Source organism: Cydia amplana, chromosome 14 (assembly GCF_948474715.1).
Source record: "Cydia amplana chromosome 14, ilCydAmpl1.1, whole genome shotgun sequence".
In the NCBI taxonomy this organism is placed as follows: domain Eukaryota; kingdom Metazoa; phylum Arthropoda; class Insecta; order Lepidoptera; family Tortricidae; genus Cydia; species Cydia amplana.
The window spans coordinates 3,842,425-3,862,223 of record NC_086082.1 but is presented as its reverse complement, the minus strand read 5'-3'; the positions used below and the strand labels follow the sequence as shown (position 1 = coordinate 3,862,223).

Sequence of the window (19,799 nt, the reverse complement as noted above, 5' to 3'; positions counted from 1 at the left end):
ATACATAATCCACTTCAATTTCACCCCTCTTTTCAATGGTCGGATTGATTTGATTTTTTTTTTAGCGTAAAAGATTTTATTGTGATAGATAGGTACATTTTTTGAAGTCTTCGAAACGGTGATGATAATTTTATAATGAAGCTACATATAAAGTAAACTGCGAAATTATAATTATGATGGTTCAATGTATATTTCTTTGCGTATTAAGTATGTATGTATTTTGTTTATGATTCCTATCAGCCTTGAGGTCATACGTGTGCTATCTCTTTCACACCTACGGAAAGTGAATGAGATAGTAAATTACTGCAGGTAAGAAAAGAGTCCTACGCTTATCACTAGATTTGCAGAAAGTTGCAGGCGTGTTTCCACTTGAGACCGTCATTTATTACTCATTGGTAATAACAATAGGATTAAGTCGTGGCGTGGTGAATTCTTTGTCAGCATTTGCTAAACACGTGCGGCAAGCGTTGTGTCAAACGATATTAATATCTGTTAATTTCCGTCTAAATAATAAATGCAAATTTTAAATATCAGAAGAACTTTTAAAAACACCATAAGTCTTGGTAGTAACTCGGACACTGAAACCACATACTAAACATAATTCGAAAACAGAAAATAAACATGAGTATTTTCCCCATTTGTTCCTGCCCAACGTGACCGCCGCGATACATGAGGCGGGGACATATGGGAATGATTTAAATGAAGCGCCTATTCCCATCTGTGCCCGGCGGGGAGAAATAGGAATACACCATATCGAGCCATTCCTTATCCTACCTTTAAAAACATTTTTCTTAGGGTTCCGTACCCAAAGGGTATAAACGGGACCCTATTACTAAGACTCCGCTGTCCATCTGTCTGTCACCAGGCTGTATCTCATGAACCATGATAGCTAGGCAGTTGAAATTTTCACAAATAATGAATTTCTATTGTTGCTATTACAACAAATACTAAAAACAGCATATAATAAATATCTAAGTGGGGCTCCCATACAACAAACGTTATTTTTTTGTTGGTTTTTGCGTAATGGTGCGGAACCCTTCCTGCGCTAGTCAGACTCGCACATGGCCGGTTTTTTTTATTCATAGCAGCTGAATTGTACCTGATGATTTAGATCACATTAAAAGAAATACGGGTATCGTCCAATACCAAGACTATGCGGCAGTAAATTAAATTTGTAAGATTTTATTGCATAAAATCAGGTATAAATTAGACAAGAAACATAGTAGTTTCTTGTCTAATTTACTTCTATCTATACGTAACGCCTATACGGCACCCAGACTGCATGTTTAATCTAGGAATATTATTTAGAATATAAAATCATGATCTTGGGGCACGGCAGTGCCCCCGCCAAGTCGAGCGCGAAGCAAACACTGCCGTACCATCCTTTACTGGAACCATTTCGCCGCATTTTCAGGCCCCTATTTGAGAACCTCTGGATAAGACCAGAACGCAGAAATTTTCGTCATCCAGTAAGTTATAATCACATACTTAAAATCCAATTTCAAGTCTGTAGGTCATTTAGTTCCGAAGTTAAGCGAAAGCAAAGTTTCGCATTTATGACACTCATTCACTCATGATCATCAGAATAGAACTAGTACTTCCCATAAACTCAGAGAGCTGAAATTTGGTACAGAGTTAGGGTTTAATGGCCACATAAAGGGTACACCTAAAAATATTGCAATATCACTCACGTTTTAAAGATCTAAGAACTGCATAAGTAAGTTTGTAATCCCATATAAATATATGATATTACAAATTTACTGTTGCAGTTCATAAATGAAGATATATTTAGTTATGATATGTGTATACATAGTATGGGTATGAGTACCCGAAAAGAAGGACTGCCTACAAAAAGAGATGAGATCCCTTAAAAAAACATTACATGTAAAAAGGTGCAAGTCTCGCAACGCTTTTACTACAAAAAAGTTTTGAGATGTAATGTGAAACCAAGTCGGTTATTTCAATCAGTGCCAGGGGGTATTAAAACCGTATCAATAAGATATCTTTCATTTGTAATACATATAATGACTTGGCAATCGCACATAATGCTTTACTCGTACCGTACTCGTAAATATGTGTAATGCTCAAACTGCAATTAGCGCTAGCGTAATGTTCAATTAGAATTATTTTAATAGGTGACGATGATCCTTTTGCCATTATGCAGCCGTGCGATGGCCAAGTCATTATACGTATTACAAATTAAAGATATCTTATTGATACGGTTTTAACACCCCCTGGCACTGATTAAAATAACCGACTTGATTTCACATTACATCTCAAAACTTTTTTGTAGTAAAAGCGTTGCGAGACTTGCACCTTTTTACATGTAATGTTTTTGATGGGATTACATTTATTTGATTAAGAATTATTCTTATTCAATTTTTTCACATACTAATTATTTCCGATCAAATTTATTTAAATAATTTTGACGGGAATAAAATCAACATGATTTTATTCTTAGGAATTCTTATTTAAATAATGATTTTATTCTTGAATGACCAACACTGCTTACTAAGTATGTATGTATGTATCTATTTAATTTAAACAAAACTATTTCACCTAGCAATGTTATAGATACCCAATAAATATAATGAATTCTGGTATTAATGAAAGATTTGAAGTATTAAAATAAGTTTATTTATCACTGCTATAGATATATATTTTCTGATCGCTGCATTAAGCGGTACAAGGTAAATTACGGCTTTTAGCTCATACAAACTCACCGCATATGAAAACATTTTAAACTAAAGTCTATTTTTTTATTCGGTAGACTAAAATGACATTTCATAGTATGAATGAACATCATGTGTCATTTCATTTCATACTGTGAAATGTCATTTTAGTCTACCGGATAAAGAATAGACTTTAATTGCTTATTATAAAATAAGCTCGTAATAACTAGTACATATGTCATTTGTTAACAATGGTAAAATATCTACCACAATCCACTAGCGCATGTATCTTTATCACAAAGTGATTTTTTTTAATCACTCTATCTCTATTCTCTGGAATCTAAAGATAAATTATACCTAACTATGTACCAGTAAAATTACTAGTTAGGTAAAAATTTTTCTTTAAATCAGTCTTTAATCTGTAGGTACATACCAAGTGTGAACCCGAAAATAAAAATAATAATCTAAGTAGCATAAAATATAACTATGTAAATAATAGCAGATATTACTAGGATAGGATGTTGTTTACTTGCAACCCCTTTTCTAAACATTTCTAAACTAGAATTGCTCCGAAACACAACAATAGGAACACACAGGTATAAAGATAAACAAAGGAATAACCACGCTGCCTGCGGCTGTCGCTCCAAAATAATACTGTAATCGCTCACTTATGTTTTCAACTTTAGCTTAAGGACTCAAAGTGCAATATTGTTTGAATTGACAATAAGCGAAGTTACCGGCAAAAAAACTTGTTTGTGCTGGAGGCTTCATAGACCGCCCATGCCAACCACGGTTATTCAATAATGAGTTGAATTTAAGTCTGCGTAAAGATTACAATCGTTTGAACTGGTTCAAAACCTTATTATGAGGTAACAGAATCGACTGGGTTTTTATTTCGGTTACCGGTAACAGGGGTTAACTCGATCTGATACGGTTACCGAATCAAAGTGTTACCTTATCAGACGGTTACCGTTATGGTAGGGGTTTTTATAACCACTTCTAAAATAACCCTATGAAAAACCCCGGTTAAGGTAACCGGTTCCGGTCCCTGGTTGTCCCTCACGGACGCACGCGTATACCACATCTATTAGGATCCTACCGCTATGGAAAAATCTAAAGTATAAAAATATTTTTTACACCTACAAAGTTAGGTAAGTTATTTTTAAACATCCTGGAGAGCAAGATCCTGGAGAGAACAAGAAGAAGAAAAACGCAGTGGAAGGCCCACGCTTACATATCTCAGCCAAATAAAAGATAGAGTTTCTGTCGTGTCACACCTCGGACACTGGCGATCAAATGTATGAAACAAACGCGTTCCTACGCACACAGCCTAAGCTCGTGTAGGTGAACGCGTACCATGCTTGTGTGAGTGAGATAAGACATTGTAGGGTAACTGTGAGGTAACCGAGAGCGGGTCTCAGCGGGTGGGCGGCACTTTCAACGGGAGGCAGGGAGCGTCCATACTGTACGCTAGTACTCTTTATTATACTGTGGTCGTGTCGTACGAGGTAGTTAAAAGGCTGGCCCAGCAAATAGAACAGTGGCGATCCACCGACAAGATCATAGCTCTTAAATATTGATGATAAAGTTAACATATAATTCCTCTTGTTCCAGATAACATGCACCATGGAAGACTACAACATATCCATGGAAGAGCTCATGAACGGCTCGGAGCCCTACCAGCCTTACTACCAACGCCCTGAGACTTACATAGTGCCAATCATGTTCGCGCTCATCTTTGTGATTGGGGTCGTTGGCAATGGAACGCTGGTCGCTGTGTTTGTGAGGCATAAGGCTATGAGGAATGTGCCTAATACGTAAGTACTAACTTTATAAATAAGACACTTTGATGTATTTAGAATTTAAGCCTGTTGTTGCTTAGCTGGTAATCGTCAGGGCTCATTTAGACGGCGCTTTATACGTTACATTGCGGACTATTAAGGCTATACATCCAATTCAGCCGACCGATCAAAATACCGCAATGAAACCATAAAATAGTTAGTCTAGTTCTCGCACCGTATATAAATGAGCCTTTATAATCGTTATCGTTCGTGCTTGTAATTTTCGCACTCATTTTCTTAATCCATGTCGTCGCAATTAATGATCCAGTAATGACAATATGTATGAGGCTCCGAGAAACATTTTTAACCTCTTGCCTGAGCATGATAAGGATCCTGTAGGCGTATTATGGATGGCCCTGTCCACGTGATAAAGTAACCGTCACTTTTTAACATTGCGTGGTTGAAAGTGAAGGACACTGTCTATCACGCTGTCACATAGACAAGAACGACGATCATATCCGTGCTGATCAAATTTATAGTCAATTTTTGACCACCACCATGATGCCACTACACACATTATGAAAGGTTAATACATAAGTATTTGTGAATGAATATAAGCCGAAACTTCCAACAACAAGAAGGACCAAGAATTTTGGCAGAAAAACGGTCGTCTTAAATATTATATATATTTGGAGTAGCCCTGTTCAGCAGAGGACATCTTTCAGCTAATAAAATGATGAATTAAGATTAATGGATTTACCTTTACCCCTCAGGGGATAAAGCTCGTACGTATTTCTATACATTCAGGGGAAACCGGTGACAAAATTCGCTTCAGCTTTTTACTTTTGCGCAGCATTTATTTATGGACGTAACAAGCACGTTTGTCTCGTGTAAACTTTAGTTATTTAATAAAATGCTTTACCTCGCAGAAACTCATTTGTAGGTTTACCTACATAACATTTTTTTTTAACTCGGTAAGGTTACGCAGTACGCGATATACGGCCGTCGTGAACGCTGCTTGCACTGTCAGTGCTTGAGACAGGAGACCTAGGCTCTCCGAAACATGTCGCGCGAGTGACTTAAAACAAGTGAGTCTAAACCGTAAAATTATTCAAAATCGGTAAGGTTTATTCGGGTAATTCCGGAAATCGGGTAATCCCGAAAATCATTGTAAAATCACTCATATTTCGTTGTAGTAAGAGTCAGCTTTCGGAATTATCCGCCACTTTCGTTCATTCGGAAATACCCGAATACACACATAATGGCGTTATTAATAAACATTTGTCGAATCTAGCAAACCGTTGGTAATCGCTTGTCTTGAAATTATGCAATTTTTGTTTGTTAGTAAGGGACAAAATTAAACAGAGGTTTATAAAAGGTTGATACGTTTTATGAATAAGGGCGTTAGTCTACAAAATTACCAAACTTTTTGATGTTAGTTATTGTCAAAAAAAAACGTGAGATATTTTATTTTTTATTACAATCCACACGTCCACGTGTTTCTAAGTACCTATAAACAACTGCCCATACAAATCTAGTAATTGCATTATTCTCTCGGCTGAGATGTATTAGGTAAATATTCAAGTCGTAGGTACCCGACATATTTATTAAGAAATTGCATTAGATGCAATCAAAACCTTTGACGTCATCGCCATATATTAGAAAATCAATCGATTTTATCTACAATGTTGCACTGTATACCATTGTAGTACGGCTAAAGAGGTTTACATTATTTCGACGTCGGCTATTGGTACACGCGCCGCGCCGGAAAGAACTCCCACGCACATTTTATTCATGATTCGTTCATTCACACTATTGGTAGTGCATTCCAATGGCTTTCCGAGCACTGGCGAATTTTTTTTATACCACGACTAAGGCAAACAAACGTACTACAGTAGACAAAGATCCAATGGTACGAACAATGTTGGTTATTTCAACCAACGGTGTCAAGTACTACCCTACTTTCTGAACACCACGTCAGCAAAAGATTTGAGATTCGAAGTGGCGGGATGACATCGTATCGTTCGTGTAGGTACCTATAGGGTTTGCGCGACGGATCCGAAATGTATGGGAATATCCGCGGATCCGGATCCAGACCCGGACAATTCCATACATTTCGGATCCGGATTGTAAACCCTAGTCGTGTAATTACAGCTGAATTAAGCTCGTTAGCGTCATTGTATTTTGACGAGTCCGTTCCCATTTTAAATTCTCGTCAAAAGTTTCAATATTAAAACCCGTTGCATTTTAATTGGTGCTTGTTATGAAAATAGAACTTGAAGATAATTAGTTCTACGGAGAGTACCTACACTCGTATAAGCAAGTACTTATACGGAGAGTACACTCGTGTATCGTATAAGCAAGTACTTATACGGAGAGTACACTCGTGTATCGTATAAGCAAGTACTTAGCTATGTTTAGTATGCCATTGCCATCTGAATTTCACCTAAATGATGATTGAAGCAGCATTACTGTTGCAAGGTTACTGCTGCGGCGTTTACACCGCATCTGTCAATGTCAATTTCCTTTATAAAACGCGTGAAGGTTTTAGCGTTGTAATCTCGTCAGTAAAGCGGTTACGAACGTCACTCATTTTAAATCATTTTGTTAAAGGAAATTGACAGGTACAGCTGCCGTTTCAACGTCTTAGGGCCACTTGCACCCTCCCACTAACCCGAGTTTAAGCGGTTAAACCGTTAACCCAGTGTCAAATTGTACTGGTAACCATGGTAACTCCAGGTTTAACCGGTTAACCCCGGGTAAGAGATATGGAGCAAGTGGCGCTTAGCAGTTACATTCGTCATTAGAATGTCACCTTAATTCAATCCGAATCCCTATAGTGCAGCGGTCGGCAACCTTTTAGCAGCCAAGGGCCACATAGTAGTTAACGAAGTTGACGCGGGCCGTACTTTGTTAATATTTATGACTTTATCAGACATTGTCGTTTGTCAATATTACATACAAAACAGCCAGGGAGGCTCGCGGGCCGCAAGTGACAGGTTCACGGGCCGCATGCGGCCCGCAGGCCGCAGGTTGCCGACCGCTACTATAGTGTAAATTTCATTCGATAGCATGACGAGCGTTCACGTTGTCTATTTTCGTATGGGATTTTGAACAGCGTGCCAAGCGGGACGTTTTGGAAACTCAAAATCCCATACAAAATTGCACATACGCTATTAAAAGTTGTCTCTGAACCGAATATTGGCGTCCCCAAATATAAAAATGTATAATAAGCTGCCAAAAACAACCCTGAAATTAATTTTAAGACCACAATAATCAATGTTCATAATTAAGTAAACCCGCGTATACTATCCTACCTAAAAGGGTATATGTATTTTAATAAAGCACATAGTTTGAGACCTTTTATAAAAACAACAAAATTTCAGACCCTTTTTCCGTATCACTAGCACAGAATAACTAATAGTACTACCGTCACTAGAACTGTACCAGATTTAATTAAGAGTTGGGTCCCTGCCAGTACTGAGAATGGGATCCAGTCTTTTGATTCATAATTGAGCTAAATTAAAAAAATTGTGGAAGCTGTAATGGGTGCAGAAATTAAAATTTTGAGTGCTAGAATCTGTAGTGTCCGTTATACAACTAACACAACGCGTAATAACTCAACATAAACATAACTCAATTTGGGGCGTAGCGACTCAGTATCAGACGTGTGTTACTACAAATCAATATGGGTCAAATGCATCATTTTGTTGTATGATGGTCCTTTGACGAGTTAATATGAAGCACTGTCTAAAAATTTCTGCCAAAGTGACTTACTAACTAAATAATTTATCGAGCAAATAAAACGAAAGAAGAACAGCCAATTTTTACAAAGTGTTTACTTGGCTCAATACAGTCATTTTGTCAAAGGTTGTTTTTTAGATAGGTATATTTTTTTTATTCTAACTACGGAGGTTTAGTAAGAAAAGAGTATACATTCAATCATATTCTTGTATAAAAGGTGCAAATTGGCATAAGTAACTTTGGAAGCGGCGTAATTTGAAAAATTGGAAATATCTACTAAATTAGAAAAGCTTTCTAGACTTTCTACTGTGTCTAATCATCCGTAAGCAAGATGCCCGCCCTCTTACAATTCGGACATCTTAAAAAAATACTTTTACAGTACATATACTAGTGCGTAAAATAGCACTTTTCGTGCGTTGTACTGTAAAACGTTGTGTAGGTAATTCGCAACTCCCTTCGGTCGTGTTTTAATTTATCGCCACTCGTTTCGAATTTCCTCTTTTTCGCACTTGTATCAAAAATAACTATAAACGTTGCAGTAGCGCAAGTGTTTCCAAAATATAGAGTTTTTCTAGTTCAGTTATTTGTTTATTAACGACTTTTAAAACTTTCCCGCTTCCGAAGTAATCTAATGTACATTTAGCCAAACTATTAGCTTAGCATAATTATATTTTTAGGGTTCCGTACCTCAAAAGGTAAAAACGGAACCCTTATAGGGCTTATAGGATCACTCGTGCGTCTGTCTGTCCGTCTGTCCCAGCCTATTTTCTCCGAAACTGCTGGACCAATTAAGTTGAAATTTGGCACACATATGTAAGTTTATGACCCAAAGATGGACGTGTAACATAAATAAATGAATTTTAAATTTTTGGAGGCCAGTTTTGGTGGGTAAATGAGAAAATTAAAAAAAAATTCAAACTATATCGTGTTTACATATCAAATGAAAGAGCTCATTGTAAGAATTATAAATATATTTTTTAATAATTTTAGGATAAATAGTTTAGCAGTTATTCAAGAAAATAGGCAAAAAATGACCATTCCCACCCTTTATCTCCGAAACTACTGGGACTAACATTTTGAAAAAACAGTACACAAAATAGTTCTTTACCTATAGATGACAGGAAAACCTATTAGAAAAGTGCAGTTAAGCGTGAGTCGGATTTAATTCACGAAACCCTTGCAACGCGAGTCCGACTCGCACTTGGCCGGTTTTTTTATGCAGGGGTGCTACACTTATAGCTTTTCTGACTGTAACTAGCAAACATCAAATATAGCTTGAAGCTACTGGACTGCAAACAAACGTTTGAAACAACGTGAGTCCCTCTCACGTGCTTTAACTTCGTCGTTGCAGTCACGTTTAGTAACCGTTTTCAATGCAATCACGTTAATTTAATAACGGCTGTGTCGTCGAAAAAGTGTTTTTGATATTTTGCTACTACGATACAAAATAAGGACACTCAATAAAACAACTTTAATATATTGATGTCGCAAAAACTAGTTGTATTTTTTTTACCTACTGGTACTAATTTAATTACCAGAGGTAAGACTTTTTGGTCAAATTCAATAATCCATATCCATACTAATATTATAAATGCTAAAGTGTGTCTGTCTGTCTGTCTGTCTTTCTGTCTGTCTGATACCTCTTCACGCTTAAACCGCTGAACGGATTTAGTTTAAATTTGGCATAGAGATAGTTTGAATCCCGAGGAAGGATATAGGATAGTTTTTATGTCGGAAGAAATCCCTAAATAGGGTGAAAAGGAGGGTGGAAATGAGAAAATTAATGAAACGCCTGTTAATTGGTGTAAGCAATGAAGCATATTATACTCCAAATTATTGCCATTAGTTCTATCCAGGCGCTATACTGCTGAAACTAATTCTACGCAGACGAAGTCGCGGGCAAAAGCTAGTATAAAATAATAACACTACGGGATATGGGCCGATTCAGATTTAACAACTTGTTAAGGGTTCGATCTAATTTTGATTCTACCTTGAAGATAGCTGACACAGATTGGAGCATGCCAAATAAAGTGAAATTCATGCGTCAGTTGCGCGCCCATCACTATGACAACCGTCAATGTCGTATCAAAACTAGTTCAAAATAGTAACAAGTTCTTAAATTTGAATCGGGCTCACCATCTTAAAAATAATACATAATGTATTAGCCTAGTACGAGTACTACTAGGTTTCTAAGCTCCAGCGTTATCATTTATTCAAAGCAAACCGAGCGCTTTGTCAATGTCACCGGATCCTAATGTGATACTTACGGGAATTAGTCGCGCAATTACTATAAGTCCCAATAAAGGAATTTTCGCAGAAATCCCACAGAAACCTTGAACAACACAACGGCTGTTTTAAACCAAAACCGGGCATCAGTTATTAATTTTGATTTGACTGTCATGGAATGCAAAAACACTTAGGTAGGTACATTCTTGTGTATGTCTATACTATAGGTATATTATACTCGTTTGATTAAAAAAAAAAAAGTAAAAGCCATAAAAAAAATCCAAAAGACTGAAAATTAATAATATAGCTGGTCAACTAAATCTTGTCAGTAAAAAAAGGCGAGAAATTCAAATTTTCTATGGGACGATATCCCTTCGCGCCTACTTTTTCAAATTTGCCGCCTTTTTCTACTGTCAAGATCTGGTTGACCAAGTATATGATACTATACTTACACAAATACATATTTGCGTATTTACCTACACGCTATTAAAAAAACAACAGTTCAACTTAATTTAGACGTACCTACCTACTTATAATGATTTTAATTACCCGCCCATAATAATTAAACCTCAAATGACCGAAGTAATATCCGTTTGCGTTTGACATCTTCTTAATAAGTGTTATTTTGCCTGGCGAAAGCGGTCATCCATAGGTACTAATATTATAAATGCGAAAGTGTGTCTCTCTGTCTGTCTATCTGTTACCTCTTCACGCTTAAACCGCTGAACCGATTTTGATGAAATTTGGTATAGAGATAATTTGAGTCCCGGGGAAGGACATAGGATAGTTTTTACCTCAGAAATCCCTCTTTAAGGGGTGAAAAAGGGGGTGGAAGTTTGTATGGGGAATCAATAACCGCTGAACCGATTTGGTTGAAATTTAGCAAAGAAATATTTTGAGTCCCGGGGACAGGACATAGGATAGTTTTTATGTCGGAAGTCATCCCTAAAGAGGGTGAAAACGGGGATGAAAATGAGAAAGTTAATAAATTGCCTGTTAATTGGTGTAAGCAATAAAGTATTATGCTCAAAATTATTGCTATTAAATTTTATCCAGGCGCTATACTTACTCTGACTGTTGGAACTAATTCCACGCAGACGAAGTCGCGGGCAAAAGCTAGTTATAAATATATTTCTTTTATATAATTAAGTACCTAATAAAATAAATCAATTTAAGTTAAAAGATAGGTGGGAACGTATATACATATACAAATTAGAAAAGTAAACTTTGTAATTTGCATTTTAGATATATTTTAGAAAATAGTGAGCTAGTAGACAACTAGTCAAACAGTACAAAATTACTTTGAAAATTGAGAGTACCTAAGTAAATTTTAGGGCAGTTTTTAAGCAAGTCTAGAAATAGAATACAAATTGAGACCTTTAGAGCGTTAGAGCATAGTAAAATATTAACCCGAGTCAGCTGTCAAAGCTAATTAGTAACACGGCGTGGCGTGGCAAACGTCGGCCGTCGCGACGGTGTTTTTTTGTCCCTCTAAATATTATCCTTATACTTAACGCATTTTGTGTATTTTTATGTAGGTACCTATGTAATTTGTTGTTTTGTTCTTGTTGTTTTATACAATATTTTTATGATTATTTTAAGAAAATATAGACGTTTTTTGATTTTTGTTTATTATAAGTAATTTAAATGCATGTCAAATTAAATGTACATTTTTAATATATTTTTTATGTTTTTGTTTTATTTTTTTCATTTTTTTATTTAATTAATTAAATAATATAAAGTCCTTTTAAGAAAAAACATTTTTCCTTATTTTTTATCCTATTTAGACATGATTTACACCATAAAATAATTTTGGCCGCCTCATCGGGCAAATCAACCAATGTGCGTCGGCCGTTTCTGTCTCGCTGACGCAGCCTCATTCGGCTTCTAATTAACTTAAGTATTCATTGGTTTTTGAAAGTTCATTTGAATCCTATGTCTGAATTTGCTATCGTTGTTTTTGTTTTAACGTTTCTCTAGCGTTTCAGTATATATTCTAGAACATTTGAACTGTCATTACTCGTTGAAAAGTTGCGATTAAATTTAAAATTTCAAGTCAGACGCACGACCCACTTAGTTTTAAAAATTTTAATGAAAACAGGGTGAATTCCTGCCAAATATGATAGAATAGCTTCTACTAATACTACATTAGAAACACTGACATAAGTTATATTAAAAACCATAGGGCATTACATGTAAAAAAACAGAGATGCATGTATACACACTCGTATTTAACTACGAAATTTTTTTTAACGAAGTCGGCGACCACAGTTAGGGTCTTAGGCTAGCTTTGAATTATTATCTTCACGTTCTTGTTTAATCAGCGCTGGTTTATTTTAGGTACCATCACATAGAGCATATTCTATCTTTTTTCAGACGATAGCTGTACTCTTTGGTTCTACGCTCCAATACAAATACATACTCATCTAAGTATATTTCCTACTACACTGTGTTACAGAATGCAGCCTACTGCATATTAAACTAAAGCATACATGTAGTCTGCATTCGTACAGAGAAAATGGTATCCATGTTATCTTACAAGAAGGTACATATCTTATTACTGCATAGCAGTATTTTAATGTGTTCATATATAACTTTATCGTATGGTTCATAATGCGTGTTATATTATTTAAAAGACGGAATTTTTATGATAGGATGACTAAGACTAATTTAAAAACTGAATTTCTTTACAGATACATCCTCTCCCTCGCACTTGCCGACCTCCTCGTGATCATAACCTGCGTGCCCTTCACATCAATCGTGTACACGGTGGAGTCCTGGCCGTGGGGCGTGACGGTGTGCCGCTTGTCGGAGGCGGCGAAAGATGTCAGCATCGGCGTGTCCGTCTTCACGCTGACAGCGTTGTCGGCCGACCGGTATTTCGCGATCGTGGACCCGCTCAGGAAGCTGCATGCTACTGGTTAGTAACGTTTTTACAATTAGTACAAACAAAAGTGTAATAAATAAACAAATTACACTAAAACAATGAAGACGATGACATTTCGTACTGAACGTTATATTTTCACTACTGAAACTAAGCAAGATACCTGACAGTAGCATATGAAAGGAATAGTTATCTAGTCAAAATCATATGTAAGTTACGCTTATCGGACTAAAAAAAACATCCCATGAATCTGTTGTAATATTAGATGGGACATGCCGAATAGAAAACTTAGAAAGAAGCCTTAACTAAGCTTTCTAAAGTTACTAAACATATCCTGCATCGCATTGACGTGTCCCGACGTTCCCCGCCATTTAACTGGCATTTCCCTCTATAAAAACAAAAAAAGGTGTGACGATGTGCCGCGTGTCGGAGGCGGCGAAATACATCAGCAGCGGCGTATCCGTGTTCACGCTGACGGCGTTGTCGGCGGACCGGTATTTCGCGATCGTGGACCCGCTCAGGAAGCTGCACGCCACGGGTTAGTAACGTTTTTACAATTAGTACAAACAAAAGTGTAATAAATAAACAAATTACACTAAAACAATGAAGACGATGACATTTCGTACTGAACGTTATATTTTCACTACTGAAACTAAGCAAGATACCTGACAATAGCATATGAAAGGCATAGTTATCTAGTCAAAATCATATGTAAGTTACGCTTATCGGACTAAAAAAAACATCCCATGAATCTGTTGTAATATTAGATGGGAGATGCCGAATAGAAAACTTAGAAAGAAGCCCTAACTTTGCTTTCTAAAGTTACTAAACATATCCTGCATCGCATTGACGTGTCCCGACGTTCCCCGGCATTTAACTGGCATTTCCCTCTATAAAAACAAACAAAGGTGTGACGATGTGCCGCGTGTCGGAGGCGGCGAAAGACATCAGCATCGGCGTGTCCGTGTTCACGCTGACGGCGTTGTCGGCGGACCGGTATTTCGCGATCGTGGACCCGCTCAGGAAGCTGCACGCCACGGGTTAGTAACGTTTTTACAATTAGTACAAACAAAAGTGTAATAAATAAACAAATTACACTAAAATAATGAAGACGATGACATTTCGTACTGAACGTTATATTATCACTGTGTTAGAATTAAATAGACTACTTTTTCTTTGTCCAATACCTGCACGTTGTCTTTTAAACTTTATCATCATTATTTTAGCCTTATTTAATTAACCGCTTGTAAACACGACTTTGATCTAAAGTCTCTATTATTAAATTTCAAGAAATACTGTCTTTACTTTGTATTCTAGGCTTTCCAGAAAGCTTAACCACTTTTTGAGATTATCAGATTTGCAGTTTAAAAGCTTTTCCTAAACGGATTCTGTGGAAGCTCGCTTGAGCTAATTTAATCTTAAGTAGACTAATTTGGACCTAGACAGTAATTTACAAGCTTTATTTAGCTCAAGATTTTATACGTGGCTTAGGAGCTGAAATGTGGTTCAATTAAGGAACTTTTTGGCATTAAATTCGATTTATTTTTTAGGATTAGGTCTTGGCTTACTTTTTTGTGCGTGAAAATTTGGAATAAATATTTTCCCGTGAAAGCTGAAGTTGCTTCGATTCCGGCCTCCGTTACTGGAGGTCTTGGTCACCTTTTCTTTAGTATGACATCTATTTATTCTTTACTTCAACTTCAACTTCAACATTTATTCAGCAAATAGGCCACAAGGGCACTTTTACACGTCAACATTGAATTTACATACAAGCAAAAAAATTATAATAATACATCAACAATTATTAAATACAACTACAACTACCAAGTTGTAGTTGTATTTAATAATTTTAGTATGTCTTTTGTTTGTATTATATTAATTTTGTTGTTATATTCATGTTACCTATCGTGATTGTTTCACCGGATGGTCTCAACGGAAGATCAGCGCTGGAAGTCGCCAGCAACATGCTGAGGTGAGACCATTTCGTGGCACCTTCTCCTTTTTCATGTTTCTCTGCTTGTGTAATTTTCTTTTTTGTGATTGTGCTCACGAATAAAAATATTTCTATTCTATTCTATTCTATTTCAGTTAATAATATCAATATCGTTCAATCGTTTTTTCTCTTCTCGTAGCCTGTATTTTAAAAGCCTGAAACGTTATTGATATGATATTAATTAAATGGCAAAAGCGAACCATTAGCCGTGGTTTTTTGCATCACTGCATTCCACAGCGTACTGCACGATATAAAAATTTTGGTATTATTTTTATAATATAGTTCCAAAAAACTTAAATCTGATGTTTATTTATCTAAGGTTTATTAAACCTTATCGCAAAGACAAAAGATTCATCAACGACCAGTCTTCTTATAATTCTAAATAGGTAGTATTTAAATACTTAGTAGACTAGGTAAATAATATTGTGTTTCGCTCTTATTGCTTGCACAGATGTCTCCTGGCATACTTCTGAAATGAACTCCGCTATTTCCACAGTGTTGCAAAGTTAAATAAATAACTAGAACAACAACACAGACAATCCAACCTCTAGACATAGCATAGTCGCGCTAACCCCTCTGCCACACATACGGTAGCGTTACTCCATCTTCGAGTCAATCGCGTGCCGTGATTGGTCCGTGTCTTTGAACGGACCAATCACGGCACTGGATTCGCTCACCTCGTCCCCCCGCACCCCCGTATTCTTGGCAGCATCGGTTTCATGAAAGAATTGGCCTAAGCTCAGTCTAGAGGTTGGATTGTCAGTGGAACAACAAACATGTATTTAATGTCGGTACGTTTAATAGCTATCCGTCCGGGCTATCGTCCAAATACTATAAATTGTTAGGCGTTACCATAACCACTACATTTAGTTTGTTTACTGAAACATTATGATCTTTTATGTGGATCATTCTACAAAAATCTCATTCCCCTGCCCATACCTATTCGCAAATTCCCAGGAAATTATCCCATTTTATTAGCATCTCATATTTGGTGACTGTGTAACTCGTGCCACGTTTCATCTACAACCAAAACAGCTAAGCGGAATCACTTGGGAATTTGCGTATAGGTATAGCCAGGGGAATGAGATTCCAGGGGAATGAGAATAGAATAACTCAGGTAATGTTTTTCTTTAGTTCTTCAAGCATGGAAGACATGTAGAGTCATGCAAGTTATTATTTACTCCACAATTCAAACACACTAAACACTAGACAGACGCGGCGAGGGACTCTGTTTTATAAGGTGTAGTGATCGGTAAAGGAAAATATCGCACTTAAAACGGGTTAATTCTACCTAGTGTAGGCAATTTTTAACACCCGACGCAAAATACTGATGTGTGTCGGGGGTGTGTGTCGGACGGACGTCTGTGGCACCGTAGATCTAAAGCTTTTGATGCAGTTTTTTTTTATTTGAAAGCAGGTTTTTAGCGGTGGTTGTTGGTGTTTTTTTTTTAAGTTTAAATTTATGTTGCGCTTCTAACCTCAACAATACTAGTGAGCTCAAACCTTTGCCTTGACCAGGCAAAGGGAATCCACGCCAGATGTCCGTTCCCATAAACATCGTCTCGATAACACTTTGATCGGAAAAACGAATAAAAATGTCAATAAACAGCATCCGTTTTCTCTGGTCATCTGGTGGCTTTGTTTATGCTACGATACAACAAGATAGAAAAGACTTTAAGTTTATGGAGCTAAGATTGAAATTGCCTTGGTTTAGTGTTAACATGATTAGCTTCTACGATTTGAAGTCAAAAAGTCTCAATGACAATGGAAATAATATGAAGATGTGACATTTTAGTTGAGTATTGAAGTATTGTTGATAGGGCTGTCAGAACTGAGATTTGAAGCGTCGTTAGATTATTTTTTTCTATAATAGAGTTGTTTTGTAGGTATAAGTTATACATGTATAGGTATCGTGTTAAAATTGTAGCGTGATACAATCTCCTGTTCACACCCTATTTCTTAATTTTTGTGGATTTCTTTCACTTAGAACTCTCTTAGTAAAAGGTCCGACTGCTGTCGCAAAAATAGGGCCGACAAACAACATACATTTATTCAGCCACAAGTATATTTTTCATTAAAAACCATCACGTCCCATCACTTAAAAGCAAATTCCACCAGCCAACATGAAGAAACACTCTAAATTAGCACATATTCCTTACTTTGCCACTTATTTCAAATTTTTACATTAACCAACCAACATCAAGTTGAGATAGTAAACTCAAAAGAACATTCACAGCAATCCTCTCCTTGGAACTAGCAAGTTTCAAAGTTTCGAAACTATTCTTCATCTTCAACGAGCTGAGTGGTGAAATTCCCATGCGCATCGGTGTACTTGTTTGCGATAAACTACACGAGTAAATAATAAATATTTGTAACCGGGACAGAACACATATTTATGTTTAAGCAGAAGTAGGTAGGTACTCGTACCTAGGTACTAGTGGCTCTGTGAGATGTAGACCTCGCAACTCGCGTTTTGCGTGCGATTGATGTGGCGAGAGATCCATCGGAAGAAGAAGAAGAATGTAGCACACCCACACACACACACACACACACACACACATAAACACACACACACACACACACACACACACACACACACACACACACACACACACACACACACACACACACACACACACACACACACACGGATATGGAAGAGCGGTGCCTCCTAGCACAGGTTATTTTGTAAATAACTTACAGGGAGACACCAGCCATTGTAAAATATGTAACGGTTTAGAACGAAATAAAGAAAAAGAAAGAAAGAAAGAGAAAGAAAGAAAGAGAACGAAAGAGAAAGAAAGAAATGCCGCGCTGCTATAGGACTCTCTTCGACGGCGACGCGGGACCCCGTAAAACAAGCACCGCAACAAACATCTACCACAGATGCTGTGGCCAATGATGATGATTAAAGTCAAGCCTCTGTCAAAGCCTCTGTCATCTTGACTTACGTTTTTGTAAGAAAGGGATAAAACATAAATTAACTAAGTAATAGGGAGTATTACTGCAATGTTTTGCCGCCAGAGTGCAGCACCTGCGACTTAAGTATACCATAGAGTAACTTATACACACTGTACTTTAAACTGTTTTTTGACAAGTTTTCACAGACAGTAAAATATGATATTTAAAACTTTCGCGTTTTGAACACATATTAACTCACATTTATAGACGGGTCTAACGCGAATTTTATTCACATACCTTTATTTACCGACGTTTCGACACAGGTTTCACTGGTCATGGTCGCGGCTAACTGATGTCCCAGAAAAATGTCAAGAGATTTGTGCAAAACAGGGATATTGCACAAATCTCTGTTTTGACACTTTGCTGGAACATCAGTTAGCCGCGACCATGACCAGTGAAACCTGTGTCGAAACGTCGGTAAATAAAGGTATGTGAATAAAATTCGCGTTAGACCCGTCTATAAATGTGAGTTAAAATGAGTAAAATATGACATTGATACATCAAGGCGTTGTTTACAAAAGGCCTACCCGGGACACGCGAAATCGAAACTCAGCTAAGTAAGTATCTTTATCGCTCAAATATGCAAGAGTGATAGAGAGGTTAGATAACAAAAGTTCGACTCTCTCGTTTGTGGTAGACCCTTGTGGCTTGTAAAGGGGCCCAGTGAAGCGCCCAGGGTCAAGTAAAAACTCCCATGGAGTCTTTCAAATGTCATAAATTTAATCGGTTTGATACAATACAACACATAAACGTGTAACAAAACGTGTAACATAAATAAGCGATACTGAATTGATAGCCCATTTAATGTTCATGCATCGCGCATGCTTAACCTCAGCACGGGAATAGATTCATACATACATACTAACGAACATACATTCCGTGTGAGTGTTACACAATTTACGTACTCATTGGGATTTGGAGAATTATTGGCATAGATTTGGTTGTGATCTTAATGTGTGGAAGTGATTTTAGTGAGTGAATACTGGGCCGCGTATGTCAATGTGTTCTTTATTGCGAGGGATAAAGGTCTAGAATTAAACGAGTTTTCTAATTTTACTCGGTTTTATGCCTGGTGCGGCAAAGCTCACTGAACAATGTGATCTAATTGCTTTAAAAACAATTAGGTAAGTTTTCAGAGCGGCCGTGTCAAAATCTTCGGAGACGTCGGAAGAAATTGTTTATTATTGAGTGAGCGATTCAAAAATTCATTACGCTTTAGTGGTTAAGACTAACTTAAAATTACCTTGCAATATCGGTTCATAGTACCAAAATCTACGTTCGGTTACGGTTTGAGGTACCTAATATTAAAAATACACGCTGTATATAAAATAATGTATGGTGTCACATCAGTTGGTTCCATTATCATAACATCGGGATCAAATGATGGCGTCCGAGAATAATCAAATAGAATAATTAAAAAAAAACATTTGAACACACTATACGTACTTAGTTACCTACTTACTATCGATCGTCTTGACTCCTGTGAAACCTTTTCACACTTTACGTTCAAAATATAAAATTATTGTGACACTGAAAAC

At 36.9% G+C, this 19,799-nt stretch overlaps 2 protein-coding genes across 2 annotated transcripts in view; both read left to right on the top strand.

The window, feature by feature from the left end:
* LOC134654317 (neuropeptide CCHamide-1 receptor-like) overlaps nucleotides 1-13,850 on the top strand; it is a 162,139-nt gene extending 148,289 nt beyond the window's left edge. The window contains exons 2-4 of the mRNA XM_063509782.1: nucleotides 4,287-4,489; nucleotides 13,117-13,343; nucleotides 13,714-13,850. Coding sequence (XP_063365852.1) covers nucleotides 4,299-4,489; nucleotides 13,117-13,343; nucleotides 13,714-13,850 — 555 coding nt within the window. The 5' untranslated portion in view covers nucleotides 4,287-4,298. The remainder of the gene's footprint in view (nucleotides 1-4,286; nucleotides 4,490-13,116; nucleotides 13,344-13,713) is intronic.
* Nucleotides 13,851-14,220: 370 nt separating this feature from the next.
* The window catches only part of LOC134653918 (neuropeptide CCHamide-1 receptor-like), a 57,268-nt gene continuing 51,689 nt past the window's right edge, over nucleotides 14,221-19,799 (top strand). Inside the window, exon 1 of the mRNA XM_063509284.1 lies at nucleotides 14,221-14,347. Within this exon, the coding sequence (XP_063365354.1) occupies nucleotides 14,224-14,347 (124 nt within the window). The 5' untranslated portion in view covers nucleotides 14,221-14,223. The remainder of the gene's footprint in view (nucleotides 14,348-19,799) is intronic.